We start from the raw sequence: 22,029 nt of genomic DNA on the forward strand, positions 1-22,029 counted from the left end.
AATTTTTTCCCAGTGTTGGAAATAAATATATCAGAATGTATACCACATTTAAAATCATTACGGGAGGTAAGTGCTAGTTAGGTAATATTATGGGCAAAATATATAGCTGTTTTTATAATATTAGTAGTAAGTAGAATTAATAATATATAGAAACTAACACTCCCATAAGTGTTTTAATTCTATCCCAATGGCGTTCTCTCATACATTGATTTTTCAGATCGCCAATTAAAGGAAGAGTTCTTCGAAAAGCATCCACCTTTATTCTATCTGTATCAATAATATCCCAGCCCTTATCCTTGAGTTGACGCGAAAGTCGGTTGAAATTCCTAAAACATATATTTGTTCCATTACGTAATAAAAATGTATTCATTTTATCGAATCAGGTGTTATTTTCCGGAAGTTATATTTATTATTTAATTGATTTATTATCAGCATATGGGAGACCACAAATGAGAAACTACCACTAGTGAAAGCGTTACGAATAAAGACCTCTATTGGTGATCAGATTCCGACCGTTATTGAGTTTACACTCATATTGCGACACGTGTTTGGCCTCTGAACGAGGCATCATAAAGCATTGAATAGAGTTCTTTCTGTGTATTTTGTGCAAAAGATGTGTTGCAATTTGGGTGTACACTAAATGTTACTCGAAATTTGATCAGTAATAGAGGAGGTCGTAAGGCTACCAGTAGCGGTTGTCAGGATTCCGCATTGAATATTTGTGGTCTCACACATGGCAATGATTAAACAAAATAATATAAATCCATTAAGTAATTACTATATTTGTAAATTTATTAAATAAATATTTTAAAATTGATAAAATATAATGTATATACAAATACTCATTCACCGAAATAAGAACATAACATTATCCTCCATTTCACCAGTCTCCATCTCCCAGAAAGTCTGTGTTTTATATTTTTCCCAGGACTCCTCCCACTGGAATACTAAGCCCCAAACTTCCTCTAATTTCTCCAGTTCCTTCTCCATTTTTTGAAGGTCCAGGTTCACTGGGGTCCTAGAATGATAACAATATAATATTTATTGAATTTTAAAGAGATTTATGTCCGATTTCTTGGATAATCAAAATAAATTTACTGTAACCTAATACCTAAATATGGATGAACCTAAAAATGAACATAGTAAGCTATACTTAGCTTACTATGTTCATTTTTAGGTTAGTAGGGTCTAAACTAACATATTAACATTAATATTGCTAAATACGTATATTTAATTACAATAATCAAAAATGGTCATTAGTAATTTATAATAATTTACGTTAAATTAAACACGGCTAGTCCATCCCGAATTTGTTGCTCTTGGGCTCGTAATGCATTAAGTTGGTCTCTGAAAGCTTTGAGTTGAGCCATAGCATCCTTGCCATTAATGTCCGAGCTACAAGGAGCAGTCTTATAAAAGTCTTCGCAAAATTCTTTTGCAACTTCTTTGAATACCTGATAATAATTGTATAATTATGGATTGTAAATGGGAGAAACAATATTATAACATATATCCCTGGATAATTCACACAACGACATGTAGTCCCAAGCTAAGCAGAGCTTGTGTTATGGGTACTAAACAACTGATATAAATCCTTACATTTTTTTGTAAGTGTATACATAATATAGAAAACACCCAGACCGATACCAAGAATCATACTCATGAATACAATGTCCCGAGCGCGGAATTATTTCGCGTCCATTAGAAATAAAGTGGTGCGCTAAACCGCTAGCCCACCGAGGTTGCCGAATATTCTAGCTAAAAGACAAAGACAGGTAGGATACGAGAAACTATATATAAAAAATTACCTCCGCCTGTTCCAATAGCTCAGTCTTAAACTTATCCTTGTTCATTTCTAATGCTTTCTTTGCTTCTTCCAAAACAGCTAAATATTCTGCCCAAATTACAGGGATATTTTCGTGGCGTGCCACCATGTCTGAACTCAATTCAACTTCAAATTTTCCTGAAAATAACAGTTCTATTTGTACTGGTCATCATAATCATCATCATCGCAGCCCGGAAAACGTCCACTGCTGGACATAGGCCTCCCCCAAAGATCTGCACGACGATCGGTCCTGCGCTGATCGCATCCAATGCCTTCCAACGATCTTGGCCAGATCATCGGTCCACCTTGCTGGAGGCCTTCCTTGTACTGATATCTTACTAATATTACAAACGCGAAAGTTTGTGAGTATGGATGGATGTATAGATGGATAGATATTTGTTAAACTTACATGCAAAAACCACTAAACAGATTTTGTGAAATTTACAATAATAAAGCTTATGCATCAGAATAACGTATAGGGTATAAATTGCATGCAATTAAAACCGCGGGGACAGCTAGTGCAAATTAACTTTAGATTTCGCTGATGGACTAATACGGTATTTATTTCTTACATAGATACTTTAAATTGAAAAACATCTATTCAAAAGAGCAACACACAAGTTTCTTGCTCATTCTTCTTGTGACGAATCTGCGTTCCGAATGAGTGGTAGAATCAAAATTATGACTATTCAAAAGTGCTTGTATGGAGTTTATTTGAATAAAGATTATTTCTATTTCTTTAACGCTACTTATTCTATCTGATTAAGTACATAAATTACCAAGGGCACAAATAACATACCAAGGGTCAACATTTCGTCTGCGATTGGCGGAAAAGTTTTCTCAAATCGACCAACATCAGATACTAAGCGCTCGTAAGTTGCTATTGCAGTTGCTAGCTCTTTTAAATCTGCAGGCATCTGTAAATGTAATTCATGTTGCTTTAAAAATAAATCAATCGTTTGATTCGAGTTGAAGTCAAAATCTTACTAATATTAAAAACGCGAAAATTTGTGAGTATAGGTAGATGAATGGACGTTTGTTACTGTTTGACGCAAAGCTACAAAATGGATTTTAATGAAACTTTACAGTAATATAGCCTATACATAGTACATAGGCTAAAAAATTCGCGCAGGTATAACCGCGAACACAGCTAGTATCTAATGAGAATGTAATCTAATGAGAAGCATCTTTTACAAAATATATATAACAAAATCGCTGCCTCAGTCTGTTCGCTTATATCTTTTAAATTACGCAACGGATTTTAATGCAGTTATCAGCCATCGACAGAGTGATTTAAGAAAAATGCTTATATGTATAATACATGTGTGTTACAGTATAGAACAAGCCGAGAAAAAGATTTGTAATGCATTCGTGCAAACCTGGACGGGTCGTTAGTTACGTATAAATCGCATTCAAAAATACCTTCATTGCTTCCTCGCTGCTTCTTTCTACATAAGCATAAACATTGTCTATGTCTTCTTCTGTAATTTTTCTTAGTAATTCCCCTAGTTTAACTTGCCATTCCAAACAATGCGAAATAATCGATTTCTTCAGATTGCTCGAGTTAAGAGTTATGAAGTGTATCTATAAAATAATGCGTAACTTTAAACAGTCATGTTCGCTATAAAGTTCAAACTTTCCCGGGTCTTATAGATGATAATGGAATGGTGCACCCGTTTACGCTACAAGTTCACGCTGGAAAGGCACCAGTGGAGGATAATAAGATGAACATGTGGTCAAATCAGTTAGCCCATCGTGGTAAATTCACCATAAATTTATTACGATGGTTTCTAGGTGAAACCACATGGAGGTCTATGTGACATAGTATATTGCTAGCAATGGGGTTATTAGTCCAAACTACTCAAACTCCTTCCCCCCAGTAGACCCGGGTAAAAGTGCTCCCTCTAATATGAGTGCAAAGATGACTGGCTCATCCGTCATACTCGTGAATACATATATAGGGGTAAGAGGATTGTTTAAAATGTGAACTAATTACCCCACTACTAGCAATGTACCAACTCGTTTTGATCTCCACGCGATTGACCCTGAAATAATCCTGATAAATTCCTGGTAAATTTACAACGATATCCCATCATTGTAAATTCACTGACTGACTGACTGACTGACCTGACTTCATGTTCCTCTTATCATCCTCCATTGGTACCCCATCAGCATAAACCTTTAGCACAGGTGGGAATACCATTCCATTATCATCCATTAAAAAAATATTCATATATTCAATACATACTTGATTGACTGTCTCTTGAATTTGCACGGCATTGGCTAAGTTACCGTAATTAACTATTAAAGCATCAAAATCCACTGCTGTATGATTTTCTTTACGATACTGATCTAAAAACTCATTCTTATCCACCTTCCATATGTGAGAGTAAGGATCCCACATTCGTATGTGATCATTCACAAGGTTAATATTATATTCGATTTCTGGAATGAGAATTTTTAGTTTAATTATGTGATATTGGGCTCAGTGGTTCTAGCGGTTTAATACACCGTCTTACTTCCGATGGTCGCGGGTTCGATTCCTCACACGGCTCAAACATTTGTATTCATAAGTTTGATTGTTTGTATCGGCCTGGGTGATTTATATGTGTAATATGTATACGTGTTTACAATAAAAATGTATCTATGTATCTTTATTAATTGTCTAGTAATCATACAAGCTCTGCTTAGCTTGGGACTAGATGGCGCTGTGTGAATTGTCCATGAATATTATTATTATTATTTACCCGAGTCAATTAAAGACTGCAGCTTGTTACAGTCCGCATCAACTTGTATAGCTTCATAAAATCTCTTCAAACCTCCCGCAGGTAAAGCAAATTTCTCGTATAACCTCGGTATAGTACTGGTTATATGGACAATTTCTTCAAGAATTGTTGTAAACGTGTCGCCAATTTCATGGGGCGTTGGAATGAATACTATGGCTTTATTACTTAAATACAGATCCATTTTAATGAGAGGGGATGGCGCCATTGTTCCTAGAATATGAAATTTTGGATAAAGTATCTTCTAAATAGCAAAAATCTTGTCCCTAGATGCACTTATATTGCTGTTAACTTCCATAACTTTACATACATAAGCTAACTTTAATTGATTTAAGTTAAAGGTCCAAGATACTCTCGAGTACAGGTAAGTCTTGCCTTGTCTAATAAATAAAACCTCGACATTCAACGCTCCGATCAGTCCCCTGTCCAATTCAAGCAAGGCTCAAAATTATGGCAGCCTGAACGGAGGTTTGAACCCATAGCGGCGCACTCAGACTACAGTCTGTATTTGTCAGGCGGGACTTGGCCTTCAGCCACTTCATAAGTCCTTCGACGGGAGTGCCATCTGCACTCGCCCCCTATCGTTCGGTGAAGCTGTAAAGACCAGCTGCGGTCAATAGCATTAGAGTAGTCAAAAAAAATCTGTAATGGCATTCAGTGCAAGGTGGCTGAAACAACCTGACGTGGCATAGAAATTATTATTATTGTTTTGTTTTTGTTTAACTAATTCACTTAAATCTCAAGAATGCTATTAGTAAGATTCAAAAGTGGTAAAAAAATCATACCATCACCATGAACACATCTATACATATTCTGCATTGTCGACTTTATACATAATCTTAATGCATCTTCTAAAAGACTGTCAAATCTTCTGACATATTTGATCCAATGCTCAGCCATCTGTCAAATTCAATATGTTAAAGGTTCTTTTTTCTCTAATATCTAATATGTAAAACTCTAGTGTAGTTTATCTCCGTTTATCTTAGCGTGGCTTTGTTATCATACTCCTCCGAAATTACTTTACCGAAACGGCTTTTATCAATTTTGTGTACATAACAGATAGGTCCAAGAATGCGCCAACACCTATTTTTCATACCCCTCAATGATAAGGGTCACCATATTTTTTTTACAAAAATACAAAGAATTTAAAAGTTCAAACTTTTAAATTCTATGTATTTTTGAATCCTAAATATATTTTTTTATTTAGTTGACACAAAAAAAATATGGTCACCCTTATTATTGAGGGGTATGAAAAATAGATGTTGGCGCATTCTCGGACAATCAACCCCTATTTTTGACATTAATTTATATGGCCGAACAATGTTTGCGGGATTAACTAGTTAATAACAGATGTTCTATAGACAACTCACCCAGCGCCATCTAGTCCCAAGATAAACAGAGCTTATGTTATGGATACTAAACAACTGGTATATATACTTAGATATATTTTTTAAATGCATATATAATGTACCTAGAAATCACCCGGTAAATTTCTTCATAATGTGTTCAGTAGTTTTTGCGTGAAAAATTATCAATCATCCATCCATTTTTCTATCCATACTCTAAACTTTCGTGTTTATACTATTTGTTACGTTTACATTCAGCTGCTTACCCTGCCACTCGCACTGCCGGAAATATTGCCGCGTCAGCGTCGACGGGAGTGGACGCGAGTAAGTGTCAATTACCTTACCTTCTGCTTAAAACGCCAGGCGACAACTGAGTGAGAGGGCTGAATGTAAATACACGCTGCCACTCGCGCTGCCAGTCCTTTGACTCGCACACGAAAAACCGACAATCGAGGGAGAGCCGGGCAGCGTGAGTGGCAACGCTAATGGCATGGGAAGTATCGGGTTTACACTCTCGCGCTGCACACTTCCCTGCCCACTCGGGCTGAGTGAAAATTGGGCTTGTAAGATCTAATTACCTGAGTAATATAAGCTTCGAATCCTTCATAAACAATCACGAGATACGTAATTATTTCTTTGTACATATCCAAAATTTTTGCCGCACCTTCACTCTCCATGGTACGAATATTTTCTCGAAATACATGTATTTCAAATATATTATAATTGTCAAATGCTATGAATGGCGTGGCGCACACTCTTTCCATTATTTTGACTAGATTAACGTTACAATTTTTATAAGTCGTTAAAAAGTCTTGAAGCTGTCAAAATAAAACAAGCAAATTAATATCGAACCTGGGACTTCATTTATGCAAAGCAATGCATTCGTATGTTGTTGATGTTTAGCAACTATCGAATGTTGTAAGTAGTATCAAGCGGTACAACTCTTTTTTTGTTTATTTATTTATTCATTTAATTCAGGCTACATGACCCATATCATATATACCTTATAGACTAACTTAAATTTAAATAATTTAATCCACAATAGTCAATTCGGTTTTTCCAAAGGTCGTTCAACTACAGACGCAGGTGCAGAGTTGCTTAGACACGTATTTGCTGCATGGGAAACTAAAATGGATGCGATAGGTGTTTTTTGTGACCTTTCTAAGGCTTTTGATTGCGTTGATCATAATACATTGCTAAAAAAACTTGCTTTTTATGGCGTCAAAGACAATGCTTTAAATTTAATAAAATCTTATCTATCTGATAGAATACAGAAAGTGAAGGTTAGCAACGCTACGTCTGACGGGTCACTTGTGCAAATGGGTGTACCTCAAGGATCTATTCTCGGTCCATTTTTATTCCTAGTTTACATTAATGATCTCCCATATGCCATGCAGGATAGATGCGGCATAGTATTATTTGCAGACGATACTTCATTGATTTTTAAAGTTAATAGAATGACTAATAATTATGACGATGTAAATAGTGCTTTGCGGCGTCTCCTGCACTGGTTTACAGCTAACAATCTTATGTTAAACGCTAAAAAAACAAAATGTGTTAATTTCTCTCTGTCTAAAAGTTTTAATACTAATTGCAATATTAAATTAAATGACGAATCTCTGGAATTTATAGAATCTACTGTCTTTCTAGGAATCACACTAGATAATAAAACACAATGGGGTGCACAAATTCAAAGCCTTGCAGCGAAACTAAGTTCAGCAGCTTTTGCCGTGCGTAAGGTTAGACAGTACACTGATACTGATACTGCTAGATTAGTCTATTTTAGTTATTTTCATAGTTTACTCTCTTATGGAATATTACTATGGGGAAAAGCGGCAGATATTAAAAATATATTCATATTACAAAAACGTGCCGTTCGAGCGATCTACTGTATGAAGAGTCGTGACTCATTAAGAGAGAAATTCAAAGAGGCAAATATTCTCACCGTTGCTTCTCAATTTATATATTCAAATATCCTATATGTTCATAAAAATCTTGACTTATTTCCAAAAAACAGCAATATTCATAATATTAATACAAGATTTAAAGACAAACTTGCTGTCCCCAAGTATCGTTTAGAAAAAGTTAATAGGTCTTTTATGGGAATAGGTATAAAAATTTACAATAAGATACCAAAGGATATGTTGGAATTACCCTTAAATAAATTCAAAACATCTGTTAAATCATATTTACTGAGCAAAGCCTATTACTCACTAAACGATTACTTGAATGACGAGTGTGCATGGCAATAGTTGTTCATGCACTGAATTTTCATTTAATGTTAGACATAGACACCTATATAAATATACATTGTAAATAAACTGGCTTTAAAAAAAAAGTAATTCAATTGAGTTTCTTGCCAGTTCTTCTCAATTGGATCTATATACCGAACTGGACGGTAGGGAAAAAAATAAAATTATAATGTAAAAATTTGACGTTCATAAGCGGCTAAAATGTCCTACATGAATAAATGATTTTTGAATTTGAATTTGAATTTGAATAACATACATAAGAAATAATAAGAAAAAAGTAAATAGAATTGTCTCTATGGTCACGGCACTGACGAAGGCAATCTGCCACGGTAGCGTCGATAGACCACCCCCCTCGTCCAGTAGGAATGATGATCCAGTAGGATGTCATGAAGGTGGGAAGGATATTGGTGGGAACTTGGGCCACGAACGCTTTGAAGCTCGCGTTGTGACTCGATTCCAGCTGCGTTACCCTCAATGTTAGGTTTTGGTCCGGATATATGTCTTGTTCCTTGGTAGCATAGTGTAGGCGGGACAGGTATAGGTATTTATACTAAGAATAAGTGGCAAATAAGCATACGACCCATTTGATGGTAAACGGTCATTGTATCCTATGGACGCGTGAGACACGGGTCGTATAAATTGGTAATATTTTTTTTTATAAGACTATACCAGAGATCTTAAAAACATAAACTTTTTACAACTATAATATTAGTAGAACATTTTCTTATACTAAATAAGTTAATATTCATATACTAACTTCTCCGATTTGTGTTACGCAGTCAGCAATATAGGCATCAGACATGGTTGAAGTCCAGGTTAATTTGGTAATGCCCGGTTGAACTTTTTTCTCACAAGCCTAAAAAACAAATAATAATTATTTTAATGCTACATGACTGTATTCAGCTTCTGTTAAAAAGAACATACTAATAAATCTTCAAAGTTATTTCATCAGTTTCAAGAATTATATTTATTTCAATAACAATCTACTACAATAGTTTTTTTTATTATACTGGCAATATATACATAAAACAGGCTTTTTTCCAGAGCAGTAAAACGCAAAAAAAACAGACTTTGTTAAACTTGTTCTATGCTCGAATTCGAATTTTAAACAATTCTGATACTGACATGACATTGCATGTCATTGTCATTTCTTTGTCAAATGAGAATTTTCAAAATAAACAAAACGTCATAATAATTTGAAAATTGCGAAGCCTCGTAATAGACCAACGAAGAATAGTTTTATTTCATATTTGTTAATATCTCTAGCTGCTGTTTTGAAATCCATAATAATATTATTATTCCATATAAATGCCATTAAAATTCAAGATAAATCATGAACTTGGGGGACCCAGAATTGGAACTTATAGACCCTACTCCCAATGTGCATACACTGTTTCTACATTTCGACAAACTGTTTTTCTTTACAAAACTAGCTAGCAGAGCAGTGGTCAGATGGAGCAAGAGAATGTATTCTTGTGCTGGGATATGCTCGTAAATATACTTCATTATTTTATTTGCGTTTACAAAAACATACAATAAGTAGACAATAATTTGTTCAGCTGGAAATTAATTTAGCTTTTTGTTCAAAAAATTATATTTAACATATAATTATTGTTAGACTTATTACAGCCAAAACAAAACCCTGCTAATTAAAACAGACCAATCAAAGAGTTTATATACCTACATTATTTCCAGCAGAATTATACTCTTGCTCTGTCTTATTTTTAAATGACAAACTGTGCTAAAAGGCTTTCTATCGGTAAATGTCGCGTATTTATATTTATAATGTTTCATATCATACACATAGTGTAAAACAACCTAGTGTACCTATGTGTGCTTAAATCATTAAAACTATGTGACAGATTTTGAAGCAGTTTTTTTTATGGATAGGGATTAGTTGACACTGAATTGTCCTGAGATATTATTTGATTATTACATTCTGGTTTACTTCATGTAGCATCATTTTCAACTTTTTTCAGTGATATTTATAATTATTGTATACTAGCTACTCACCCCGGATTTATACATGTATTATATGGATAAAATCTTCCTCTTGAATAGTGATTCAATTAATATTTCAGGACAATTCACACAGTGTCAACTAATCCCAAGCTATGCAGAGCTTGTATTATGGGCACTAAACAAGTGACTTTTTAAACATTTTTTAAATACAAAAACCAATTTAAACATGAACATGAATAAAAATGTTTTATATTGTGCAAAGAATCCAATGAACATCAGAAGTAAAGCAGTATCCTAAACCCTGGATTACCAAGTCTGTTGTATTTTACATTTCTTAATTTAAATTCAAAATATTTTTATTCATATAGGTCTATTACAGACTTTTATGATATGTCTAATCTACAGTCAGTTCAGAATAATTTCAAAATGAAAAGAACTGACAAGAAACTCAACTTGTAATTCTTTCAAACAAATATTGTACATGATTATAATAATAATTATTACAGCTATGAAGGCAGAGGTGGACTCTGTGATATAGCCCTTAGTGAGCCACTGCTAAAGCTGCGGTCCCGTAAAGATCTCATTGAGACACTTCTTCATGAGATGATTCATGCTTACCTCTTCATCACATGTCAAGATAGAGAGAGAGATGGACATGGCCCCAACTTTAAATCTCACATGCACCGAATAAACAAGTCTGCTGGTTTGAACATAAGTATTTATCATGACTTTCATGATGAGGTAAGGATATAAATTATAATTAATATGCTTATATAGATAGATCCCCTGGTTAAGGTTGTAATTAATAACTACAGCAATAGATACAAATTACGATTACAACTTACAATACTTGAAAACATGCATCAATTAAAGAAAAGGTGTGATATATTTGACCAAGGTAGTCAGACAGCAGAGCAGCGTACTACCTGTTATATACTGATAACCACATCTGCTTTTAGTCCACATGACTGATTGCAAAATTTACAATAGGAAAAAAAAAGATAAATTCTTTATAATGAATAAAGATTAATTTATAAAAATTTAATTATAAACATGTAATAGCATACAGGTACAGAAAAAATACAAATAAAAGACATAGAAGTGGCTTTATATTCACCTTGGTCAAAGCTACAAATAAATCTGCAACGCTATTCTCTATTACTATGTACACTATTGCAATAACACATCATATTTGTGGAAAATATGCATTAATTATGTTTGAGGAACACATTAAAAAATGTCTGTTAACTATATAACATTAATTAAGTATGTTAGTGAAAGGAAAAATGGCCTAGAACAATTATATTTTCAATCAAGTTGTATCTATATACATATTATATTTCAGTTTACAAATAATAGTCTTATCTGTGGTGTGTCTTATAGAAAATTTACTTCTAATTTATATTTAATTTACACTGTACATTTATACTTTGATCAATAAATTAGTTGCTAGTATACAAATTTTATACTAGCTCAAATGTACTGCTTTGCTCATACGCTTAAATTAGGCTAAATAATCCCATATTTTTTAGTATCACTTAACATGAGATATAGGTGGTAAGGGGATTGTTAATATTATGGACTAAAGACCCCATTCATGGCATATTCCATGTCAGGTTGAGCTCCATGTAGTAGTTCCCCTTAGAAATGATAATGATAAATTTCACATTGTGAATTTACCACAATTGACTAATTTTTCAATTTGTTTCTTGTTTATATTAGTATAATCGGCTGCCAAATTGTAATTTAAATTTGACTAGGTGTATTACATATTAGTATATGCATAATTATTATTTTAAAATTAATAATTTCATTATAATAGTTAATTTAGTTAAATAATTGCCATTATTATTTAATTCGCAAAAGTCCCAAAGTACCTCTACACCTACATGCATTCTTATTCAGATTCAGACAGACAGACAATGAAAGTAAAAATTTAAAAAATCTTACAATTTTTAAACTAGTTTATCAAACATCTTTTTTAATTAATTCTACGTTCCATGTTGAATTTGTGTAATTATTTTGATATAAATTCCAGGTAAAATTATATTTAACCCACTGGTGGAGATGTAATGGCCCATGTCAAACTAGGAAACCATATTTTGGTATAGTTCGTCGCTCTCGAAACAGCGCCCCAGGGCCTAATGATTATTGGTGGTCAACACATCAAAAAACATGTGGTGGAACATTTGTTAAAATCAAGGAACCAGAAAAAAAGGCGAAGGCAAAAACAACTGTACCTAAAACAAATGCTGATATCAAAAAATATATTAATAATAACAATAATATTGTTGGGAAAAATATTAAAACAATAAATGATATTCCAAAGGATGTGCGTAAACCTCTTACACCAATAATAAAAAATTCTAAAACAGTGCCTACTACCGGTTTAAAATCTAATAACATTAATACGGTTATTGAAACTAAGAAAGGCGTCACAATTAACCCTCAAAATAGTCCAAAAAAGAACCCAACTCCATTTACCGGTAATGGTCAAACTATTGCTGGCAGTAGGAAACGGTCTAATTCAGCTGATGTAGTGGAGACCGTAAGAGATATTTGGGCAAAGAAATTCCTTCCCGAAAATAAAAATAGCCAATCAAATTCTACAATGAAAGGAAAACAATTGATTCGAAATAATTCTATATGTGGTACAAATAATTTAGTGAAATCAACTGACAATAAGAATAATTCACATTTTATTTCTCCTCCAATGAAAGTGAGAAAAATTGACGATTACTTTAAAAATACAGCGACTACTGTATTAAAAGACTTGTATGGTCAAGATTTTAAAATAACTCAAACAGATAAGAAAATTATAGCAGTACCTGTAAATCTAGTAGATTGTCCTGTCTGCAAAAGCAAAGTAGATAGTAATGTAATAAACAGGCACTTAGATGAGTGTCTGAATAAGGAAGTATTAGACCAATTAAGTCAAGACCACCAAAATTTTGATACAGTACAATCTAGTCAAATTATAGACAATACTCACATAGTTAAATCTATAAAGACGGAAGATATCAGTAAATACAATAATATTTCTAGAAATTTCACTAATATACAACACGAAAATGTTCAAATAAAAAAAGAACCTGCTGTAGATTCAAGCCTCTCTTTCGATCCCATTGATATCAATAAAGTAAAATCAATTGTTAAAAAGATAACTTTTGATAAACATATTAGGAAATCAGATAATTTTATAGTACCTAAAGAGGAGCCAAAGGAGCCGGACATTGGATTTTTATCGTCATTTTTAGATGATGTTGCGACTGAAACAAGAATTCCACCTATAAAGATTGAACCGGGTACTAGTAAAGACATACTTACGGAACTAAATAAACAAAAATGTCCTTGTTGTGGAATGGAAGTTGACAAACCAATAGGAGAGCATCTTGATGATTGTATTTCATTTTTCAACGACACAGATGCCCCTGTTGAAGGTACTTCCAACAGTTTTGCTAACAATACCATCATAATAGATGATGATGATGATGATGACATATTCGATGAAACTATGACTATGAATGCTACTGGGACTAAAACACCTTGTCCTTGCTGTCTTGAGATGATTGAAACAACAGATATGAATGCACATTTAGATGAATGTTTAAGTTAAAATAAATAATGAACTAGGTTATCTAATTTGATTTGAATTTAAGCCATTGAAGACTATTATAATTACAAGTATTTATGTTATATTATTTAATAGCATTACTGATAATTGATCTTATGTAATGATTGTGATATTAGAATAAATAATCGATGAAATACATTTGTATATCTATAACAAACACCTATCAAACGTTACAGATACTGATGAACTCTTATCTCATATTATAAAAGCGAAAGTTTATGAGTCCATGAATGGATGAATGTTTGTTACATCTTTCACGCAAAAAATCCTAACGGATTTTGATGAAGCTTTACAGTAATATAGCTTAAAGAACAGAATAACACATAGGCCATAACCTAAAAAGAGGTTATGTAAATTGGGTGAATTATGGTTTAAATTAAAGTCAAGTGTGATGCAGAGGAAATGGCGCGAGTCAACTAGTTGATACTCTATAATTAGATTAATTTTCGGAGTTCATTATTATAAACTTATTTCTTACCTTTGAATGACTACAGATAATCAGTGGTGTCAGTCATATTTTTAATACTTTATTAATTACGTGATGAGCGTGGACCGTATGCTTACCGTGGTCAGTGGTTTGAAAAGAAGTCGCTCTTCATCTGATAATGAGTCCAAAATCTTGTTATATCCCTTCACAACAGCTAGCACGCTTTCGTAAACATAAAACACTGTCTTGCTTTTCATGTACACCTATAGAACAAATGATATATTTTCAAACATCTCCTTAACTCTGAACAGTGTTCCATTTGATGTTCTTAACATCCTCAGCGCCAGATCCTACCTAAGTGACCGTTAAAAAAAAATTCAATTTTTTGTAAAATCACTGATTCCCAGACGATTTACATCGGAAAAATGCGACAGGCTTTTATTTGTGTAATAGATGTATAGAGAACGTGTTCCAAAAGGATACTCGGCGCGTTTACTAAGTAGAAAGATGTGTATACTTTTGAATACAGAGTTCCAGACACTGTGTAACAAAAATGTACACATGGCGCCTAAGGTGTTAATTGTAGAAGGTACTTTACCTGAAAAGCATGCAGAGGTATGTCCATGCCTAAATTCTCCCAGTGGGCTGCTTCTTTGCATAGCTCCAAAATATTACTGAGTAAGAAAAACAATAATGTGTTCAGTTAAACACCATATATAAGGTGTTTAGCACACAGAAATTAACATTATTCGTATTTAAAGTATAATAATAAAACACAGGGGGCAGGGCACATAGCTCGTAGGACAGATGGCCGTTGGGGCAGTAAAGTCCTCGAGTGGCAACCACGGACCGGAAGACGCAGCGTGGGAAGGCCTCCAGCAAGGTGGACCGACGATCTGGTCAAGATCGCTGGAAGGCATTGAATGCGAGCAGCGCAGGACCGATCGTCGTGGAGATCTTTGGGGGAGGCCTATGTCCAGCAGTGGACGTCTTCCGGGCTGCGATGATAATGATGAATAAAACACTAATGTACAATGAAAAGTTAAATATTTCCAGCTTTTATTTTCTTAATACAGACATTTTATCCTGCCTGGTTTGATATGGTGTTAGCTTAGTTACTTACACATCAATATTACATTCCAGTAAGCCTGGATTTTCTACGCTTTTCCGCATTAGTGTTTTGTTCAGCCCCGCTCCACATTTTTCGTCAAAGTTGTGCTGTAAATATTAATTGGTATTATATATTTCCACAGAAAAATGATTTATATTTGATTAAACATGTTTATTTTCTTCTATCAGGTTTCCGATTTCTGCGTTCCAATTGAACAGTATAAAATGAAATTGCTTCCACGCAGTTCGTTTAGAACTTTTAAACTATGCAACGGATTTTAATAAGTTTTTAACAGTAGATAGAGTGATTCAAGAGGAAGGCTTTTATTCATAATGCATGTTCACCCGTGCGAAGCCAAGGCGGGTAGCTAGTTAACTATAATGTAGAAGTATTTCAGACTTGCTGACCCCAATTTTGCGTGAAATATTGTTCGTGATTGCATGTAGGCTATATATAAGCCTTCCGGGGTAAATGGTCTGCCGAGCGTTAGGATTTTTCAATTCGAACCTAATAACTTGGGATTAGACACTTCAATGAACCAAAATCAAACCAAACTCTTTGGCTTTTTAACCTTTTCAAAACTGGCGTACACAATTGTAGACATAAAATATAATATAACACTATTTTGAACGATTGTATTAATTGGTTCACTTATAAACTACTCAATTATTAATTTGTTTTGATTAGTTTAAGGCTATAATTTGTTTTATCTTTTTTTATAGACACACAATTTACCAAATTCATCGGATGACAAAATAATTTAGGTTTGAAAGGGTTAATATTAGTAATAGTTTTACCGTCCAAGATATGAAGAGTTCTCGAACTGCGACATCAATGGCTCCCATGAGTCTATTAACGTGCATAATCACATCCTCGGAATTGCTGCAAGGAATTAACCATACAGACGCATCCGTCATTACCTACAAACAAAACCAAAAACCTGCTACATGTTATAATTCGTAGGTAAGGTAGATAGGTTAACAATATATATAACATAACACATCACATCATTTTTAATCTATTTATATATTGTATAATGTTTTGTAATTGTATAATTGTTTAAGAGCTCGAAGTGTAATATATAATCACGTATATATGTATTTAATTATAGGAGCCAACAGAATATCAGCGCTGCAGAGTTATCTGTAGCTTCATGCTGAGTTGGTTGCCTCTTCATCATTGCGACACATAAAGCCATCTCCATTTTATTTTATTTTGTAATATTATATTTCTGTATTATTTAATTTGTAAACTTTATTTCTATTTATAAAATGTATCTCATGTATGCTATGTGTTTGTAATTGTTGAATAAAGAACTTATCTATCTATCTAGAAGGATCCGGTTGAAAAGCAGCGCCGTACAGGAGCATCCTGTCGGCATACGCTGAACCTGGTCCTATTGCCACCTTTAATTACGTATCCTTTAAATCAGGGGTCTTCAACCCGCGGCCCGCGGGCCACTTGCGGCCCGCCGATGTGTTTATTGCGGCCCGCCAACATCATAGACCCACTCTCATTAACGACAACAATGAAATAATAAAGAGTATCTTTAATATAAAATAAAAAAATGCTTATAAAAAAACCTATACTGCGGCCCGCTGTACAAAAAAAAAAAATTAGGACCTCGATTTGTAAAATGTTGAAGTCCGCTGCTTTAAATGTAAAAAAATAAATAATCCTGGACAATTAACACAGCGTCATCCAGTTCCACTGTAAACAGAGCTTGTGTTATGGATACTAGACAACTGATATAAATACTTAGTTTTTTTTTTGTAAATACATACATAATATACATAGAAAACACCCAGACCGATCTGGATACCTTGGAGTTTTTAGTGAGTAGGAGTCTCACAGTACCCGCTTGCCTCCCCCGGGGCGGGCGGATCCATGAGGGATTTTCTCCAAGTAAAAAAAAAGGTCCGTACATACCAATATTACCGACAAAAGCCGAGAAAAAAATATTATTATTATTCGTATTTTTTGTAGATATATAGGTGCCTATTAAATCCATCTACTACATGTATATAGTCGAATTTTATAGGCAGGTTACTTATACCTAAAAATATTTTCAAACAGAATTTTTATCAGATATACCTACATAGACATATATTTTTTTGTAAATACATACATATTAGATATAGTAAACACCCAGACCCATACAAACAATCATACTTATGAAATGTTTGCATCGTGCGAGGAATCGAATCCGCTATCATCGGATGTAAAGCGATGTGCCAACTGATAAACCACAGAAGCCGAGAATGTACTTTTTATGTAATTGTCAGCAATAAATTATTCTTATTCTAATGGATATTCTATGCATTTCAAGATCGTACTTTCTTCAAGTAAAGAAGGCGATTCTTCCTCATTTTCAAGACTATTGCTCGACCAGCAAAGGTGGGTAGATCGGCGGGGTGCTGACTACGAGTTGATACCATGTCTTTCTTTGCTTCTTGTACTTCGTCACTGAACATTGCCCACACCTAAATATAAGTGTTTGGTATTAGAATTGACTGATGTTTTAGGAAAACTATAGAAATAATTGAAAAACTTGTATATTAGGAAGGATATGATATGCCTATACCTAAGTACCATTTCGACGCCAGCTCGCTTCCTGCCAGTAAATACTACACTGCAAGAGCTAGTAGGCTCTTGGGCAACTCCCGAATGTGGTACTACACATTATTCTCCCAAATTTGAATTTATAATGAGTCTGTATTATTATAAACTTGTATAATATTTATTTGAAACGATTACGAGATGAGTTTCTTGTCAGTTCTCATCTTGTAATCATTCCGAATTGACGGTAAATTTGACATATCATAAGAGCCTGTAATAGACCTACATGAATAACGATATTATGAATTTTGAATTACTTCTTTTAACCAGGAACTTATAAATAAAGAGCAATTTAGAGAAAATGTTAATACTTAATCAGTTTAGGAGTTTGTAAAAGCAAATAAAGGTATAAATTTATTTGAAACGATTACGAGATGAGTTTCTTGTCAGTTCTCATCTCGAAATCATTCCGAACTGACGGTAGATTTGACATATCATAAGAGTCTGTAATAGACCTACATGAATAAAGATATTTTAAATTCTGAATTACTTCTTTTAACCAGTAACATATAAATAAAGAGCAATTTCGAAAATTTTAATACTTAATTAGTTCAAGAGTTTGTAAAAGCAAATACCAGTGGATGTTGTGTAGATGACTACATTATTTGCACAATGCAATCAAGTAACGAGATGTTTTGATTATATTTTTAGACGACCAGTAAGTACTGCACCGCTCCTAGTATTATTATGAAACATTTTGGTCTGATTATCAGTTAATGTTTTCTCATTAGACACAGTAATAACTTCAGCAATACCCCTTTTGTACTTCTGTTGATACAGAAGATTATAGTATACGTGATCATATTGAGCATAATATAGAAAGATCTTTTTAATACATCGGTTGTTTCTTGCTTTGTATCAAACGCATTAATGCTATTATCTATTTGTTGGAAATACGTGTATATCTACTACCGTATCTTATCTATTTCACCTAAATACCTTATTTTCTACGTACTGTCTTTGAGATATCAATGTTCATTTTACCTCAGCTGTTTTTCTTTTAAAGATACGCTTCAAATTTTTTCTTTTAGAGTAATTATTCAAAGAGTACAACGCAATTACGGCTTCTTCAACGTGATTGACGCCTTCGAATACTGTCTCGACGAGATTTTCAATTATTATCTATAAGTATGAAGATTGGTTTAATTAATAAAATTTAGTTTTTTTTTAATTTGACACTTTCTAGTTATCATGTTTTATTACCTCAATATCTTTAATAACAGTCCTGAATTGCAACATATCATCGTACCAAGATGGGGCTTGTACGTCGAGTATAGAGACAGATACTCGTTTAACATGATCCAAAGCATCATGGAACATATGTTCGATTTGATCACATTTAGCCTCAAATTTGTCGCCGTGAGCACCTCCAAACATAGGTCTGTTGATGTTTTCTAATTCATCGATCCTAAAATAGAAGACACCATTAAAGATTACATTATTTGTAAAATCTACTTTTGCTTTTACATGACCCTCAAGATAAATCAATATATCTTACCTTCCAAATATAATCATGCAATTACACACATCCAACATGTCGAAACATCTCTGCACAAAGGAATCAATGTAATTGAAAATAGATCTTGTATCCAGTTCCCAACTACCAGGTTTAATCTCATTATGGGCTTCCGCCATCGTGTCGTAGATCTCCCTATATTTTTTGCAACAGTCTATACATTTACTAAACTCTCCAAGAGCCTTCTTTGTCGCGCCATCAAATAATTCATCAAGTTGAATATAAGTTCTGCATAAAATTATAATCTGATTACTCAGTGCTTTAAAGATGTTAGTGATACGAGTTTCAGAGTTGTAGTAAGGAGATTCCATCCAAATAAATCTAAATAAGTTAATAATTTGAGGTATATGGTTAGAGATCTCGTCAGGGTCTTCGACGCATTCTAATATGGCGCAAGGTTGTTTGATGACTTGAAGGTATTCGATATTAGATGTCGCTTCGTTTATCTTTTGAACGATTTCTTCGCAAAGAGATTGGAACTGGTGAATGAATGTGGAATGCGTTGTTACTAAGATCTTCGTGATATATCTTACGGCGGGGTTTTTCAGTTGATGCCGTAGAGCGCTAAGATTCTCATCTATAAAAAGAATTTGCAGTTAACATGATTGGATATCATTACCAAGGATTAGAAATTGAAGACTATTGTCTTTGCATATTAATTTTTTGTTATCTCTTTTTGTCGTAACAGGTCAAACAATTATTAAAATTTCATATTAGCTGCAAATTTACAGCCAATTATTTGCATCGATAAGATCTTTAGGTTAGGTTCTATAATCTTTTATTTTTTTATTAAACAAATGAACAACTTACGTCTATATATCCAGAAGTCATATTCATCACTTGGGCACAAAAGTTCTTTCTGTGATGCCACGAACGCTTGGTCTTCTATACAGGACTTGATCTGATGAGTCCAGTATACCACGACGCCTTCTAACCTCTTAACTAATTCCCGATCAGCACTGGCCATCTCAAAAGTTAATTGTTGGCCTTCTCGAGGTATGTAGAGAACAGTAAGACCAAGCATTTTGTAGTACATGTCTGTGAGTTTCGCAAGAAATGTGTGGATGTGAGAGCAGAATTCGCTTTTTACACCTGAAAGTAATGTTCTGTTTTTATATTTATAGCGATGGCCTGTGATTAAATAGGTATCAGACTCATGAGTTGCGGTGGGTATCTAGCTTTTTGTCTTAAAAAATCCTTGACGGTCTAGCTGTTTAGTTTACCGCTTTATTTCCAATAGTCGCAGGTTCTATTCCTCGCATAGTACACATTCATGAGTGTTATTGTATAGCAGACATACATCTCGATTGTTGTATTGTTTCTATGTATATAATGTATGTACAAAAAAATATATCTAAGTATCCATGTCAGTTGTTTAGTACCCATCACACAAGGTCTGCTTGAGACTAGATGGAATGAATTATCCAGGAATATTATTTTTCTCATTTTCTAGATAAGAAATATCTTAAAAAGGTTTTAGATAATTATGATATTTTAGACGATGTAAAGGGATCTGTATCTACCTAAGTTTTTGTTTTAAATTATAATTAAATGCTTTACCGTGAATTTATCTAAAAAAGAGATCATTTGTAATCAACCTGATATAGCGTGGTACCGTAAGAAACGAGGGGATTTGTAAGTACTTTAACTTACTATCGGGCCATGTGTTGACAGCGAAGAAATACGGTGCATACATGTACTCCAAGATCTGTATCATGTTCGCTTCCACAGAATCTACAAATGTTCCAAATACTATGTCATCATGGAAGGTTTCTGCTTTGAATACAAAATCCGGTTGTCGCAAAAAGTATGTCAGGTCGAAGACAGGTACCAATGGCATATCGGGCATTGCCTTTAGCTTATCCCCTTTGAAGAATACGCACAGGATGAGAGCTCGTGGCTCCAGAAACCATTCTTCAATCGCCTGTTTTGAAAAAATGGAAATAATCTTTACTCAAACGAACTTAATATAAGATTTTTTGTTATCTTCAGCCTCTTATCCCACCACATAATGAACACGACCGTTCTGCCAAGAACGTGTTGATTGCGTTTTTGAATAGTCATATAAGTGTAGCTATAAGTGTAGTTAAAATCTGTTCAGTAGTTTTTGCGTGAAAAAGTAAAAAAACATCCATCCATCCAAACTCACAAACTTTCGAGTTTATAAAATTATAAGAAGATATTTTTTATTCTACGAAAGCAAACTCATCACAAGAAGAACGAGCAAGAAAATTGCGTGTTGCTCTTTCAAATAAATGTTGTTCACCATTAGGTACATATTTAGCGTGAATACAAAGTGACATATTATTAGACTGATGTCTAGAATGACATTATTATTAGCTATGGTTTTAAAATTGTTCATAATCGCGTCCCATGTATCTCTGATCCATAGTGTTCTGGTTTAAAGGGTGAGTTGTAGCAATGAAGTACATGTCTTAGCACTTAAAACTAGCAACATATATCTGGTACCACGAGCGTCATAGGGTTCAAAGCGTATATAGGCAACGTTTTTTTTTCTAATGGATGTTTATATAACGGTACACTCGCCTGCGTT

The 22,029-nt window shown here is 33.8% G+C and overlaps 2 protein-coding genes across 2 annotated transcripts in view; one reads left to right on the plus strand and one right to left on the minus strand.

Annotated features, from left to right (window-relative positions):
* Positions 1–22,029, minus strand: part of LOC131849507 (dynein axonemal heavy chain 2) — an 88,968-nt gene that overhangs the window by 62,238 nt on the left and 4,701 nt on the right. The window contains exons 4-24 of the mRNA XM_059199586.1: positions 21,129–21,399; positions 20,286–20,567; positions 19,458–20,052; positions 19,163–19,367; positions 18,944–19,081; positions 17,677–17,823; positions 16,138–16,260; positions 15,353–15,447; positions 14,828–14,903; positions 14,367–14,492; positions 8,964–9,062; positions 6,533–6,772; positions 5,394–5,508; positions 4,573–4,821; positions 4,074–4,270; positions 3,248–3,409; positions 2,625–2,742; positions 1,809–1,963; positions 1,279–1,454; positions 851–1,018; positions 159–326 (exon numbers count right to left, since the gene is read on the minus strand). Of these exons, the coding sequence (XP_059055569.1) occupies positions 159–326; positions 851–1,018; positions 1,279–1,454; positions 1,809–1,963; positions 2,625–2,742; positions 3,248–3,409; positions 4,074–4,270; positions 4,573–4,821; positions 5,394–5,508; positions 6,533–6,772; positions 8,964–9,062; positions 14,367–14,492; positions 14,828–14,903; positions 15,353–15,447; positions 16,138–16,260; positions 17,677–17,823; positions 18,944–19,081; positions 19,163–19,367; positions 19,458–20,052; positions 20,286–20,567; positions 21,129–21,399 (3,905 nt within the window). The remainder of the gene's footprint in view (positions 1–158; positions 327–850; positions 1,019–1,278; positions 1,455–1,808; positions 1,964–2,624; positions 2,743–3,247; positions 3,410–4,073; positions 4,271–4,572; positions 4,822–5,393; positions 5,509–6,532; positions 6,773–8,963; positions 9,063–14,366; positions 14,493–14,827; positions 14,904–15,352; positions 15,448–16,137; positions 16,261–17,676; positions 17,824–18,943; positions 19,082–19,162; positions 19,368–19,457; positions 20,053–20,285; positions 20,568–21,128; positions 21,400–22,029) is intronic.
* LOC131849508 (DNA-dependent metalloprotease dvc-1) lies at positions 9,415–13,911 on the plus strand. Its single transcript, XM_059199588.1, has 3 exons — positions 9,415–9,697; positions 10,675–10,909; positions 12,207–13,911. The coding sequence occupies exons 1-3, from the start codon at positions 9,540–9,542 to the stop codon at positions 13,782–13,784; spliced, it is 1,971 nt and encodes a 656-aa protein (XP_059055571.1). The 5' UTR covers positions 9,415–9,539; the 3' UTR covers positions 13,785–13,911.

The sequence above is a fragment of the Achroia grisella genome, unplaced genomic scaffold (genome assembly GCF_030625045.1).
Source record: "Achroia grisella isolate CSIRO2021 unplaced genomic scaffold, CSIRO_AGI_Agris_v1 utg642, whole genome shotgun sequence".
Taxonomy (NCBI): Eukaryota; Metazoa; Arthropoda; class Insecta; order Lepidoptera; family Pyralidae; genus Achroia; species Achroia grisella.

What these genes read in the sequence shown, in the direction of transcription:
- LOC131849508 (XM_059199588.1), top strand. Translation starts at nt 9,540, where the DNA reads ATGAACTTGGGGGACCCAGAATTGGAACTTATAGACCCTACTCCCAAT. An exon ending in TCTTGTGCTGGGATATGCTC is followed by an intron (nt 9,698 to 10,674) that starts GTAAATATACTT and finishes TAATTATTACAG; the next exon opens with CTATGAAGGCAGAGGTGGAC. An exon ending in ATCATGACTTTCATGATGAG is followed by an intron (nt 10,910 to 12,206) that starts GTAAGGATATAA and finishes TATAAATTCCAG; the next exon opens with GTAAAATTATATTTAACCCA.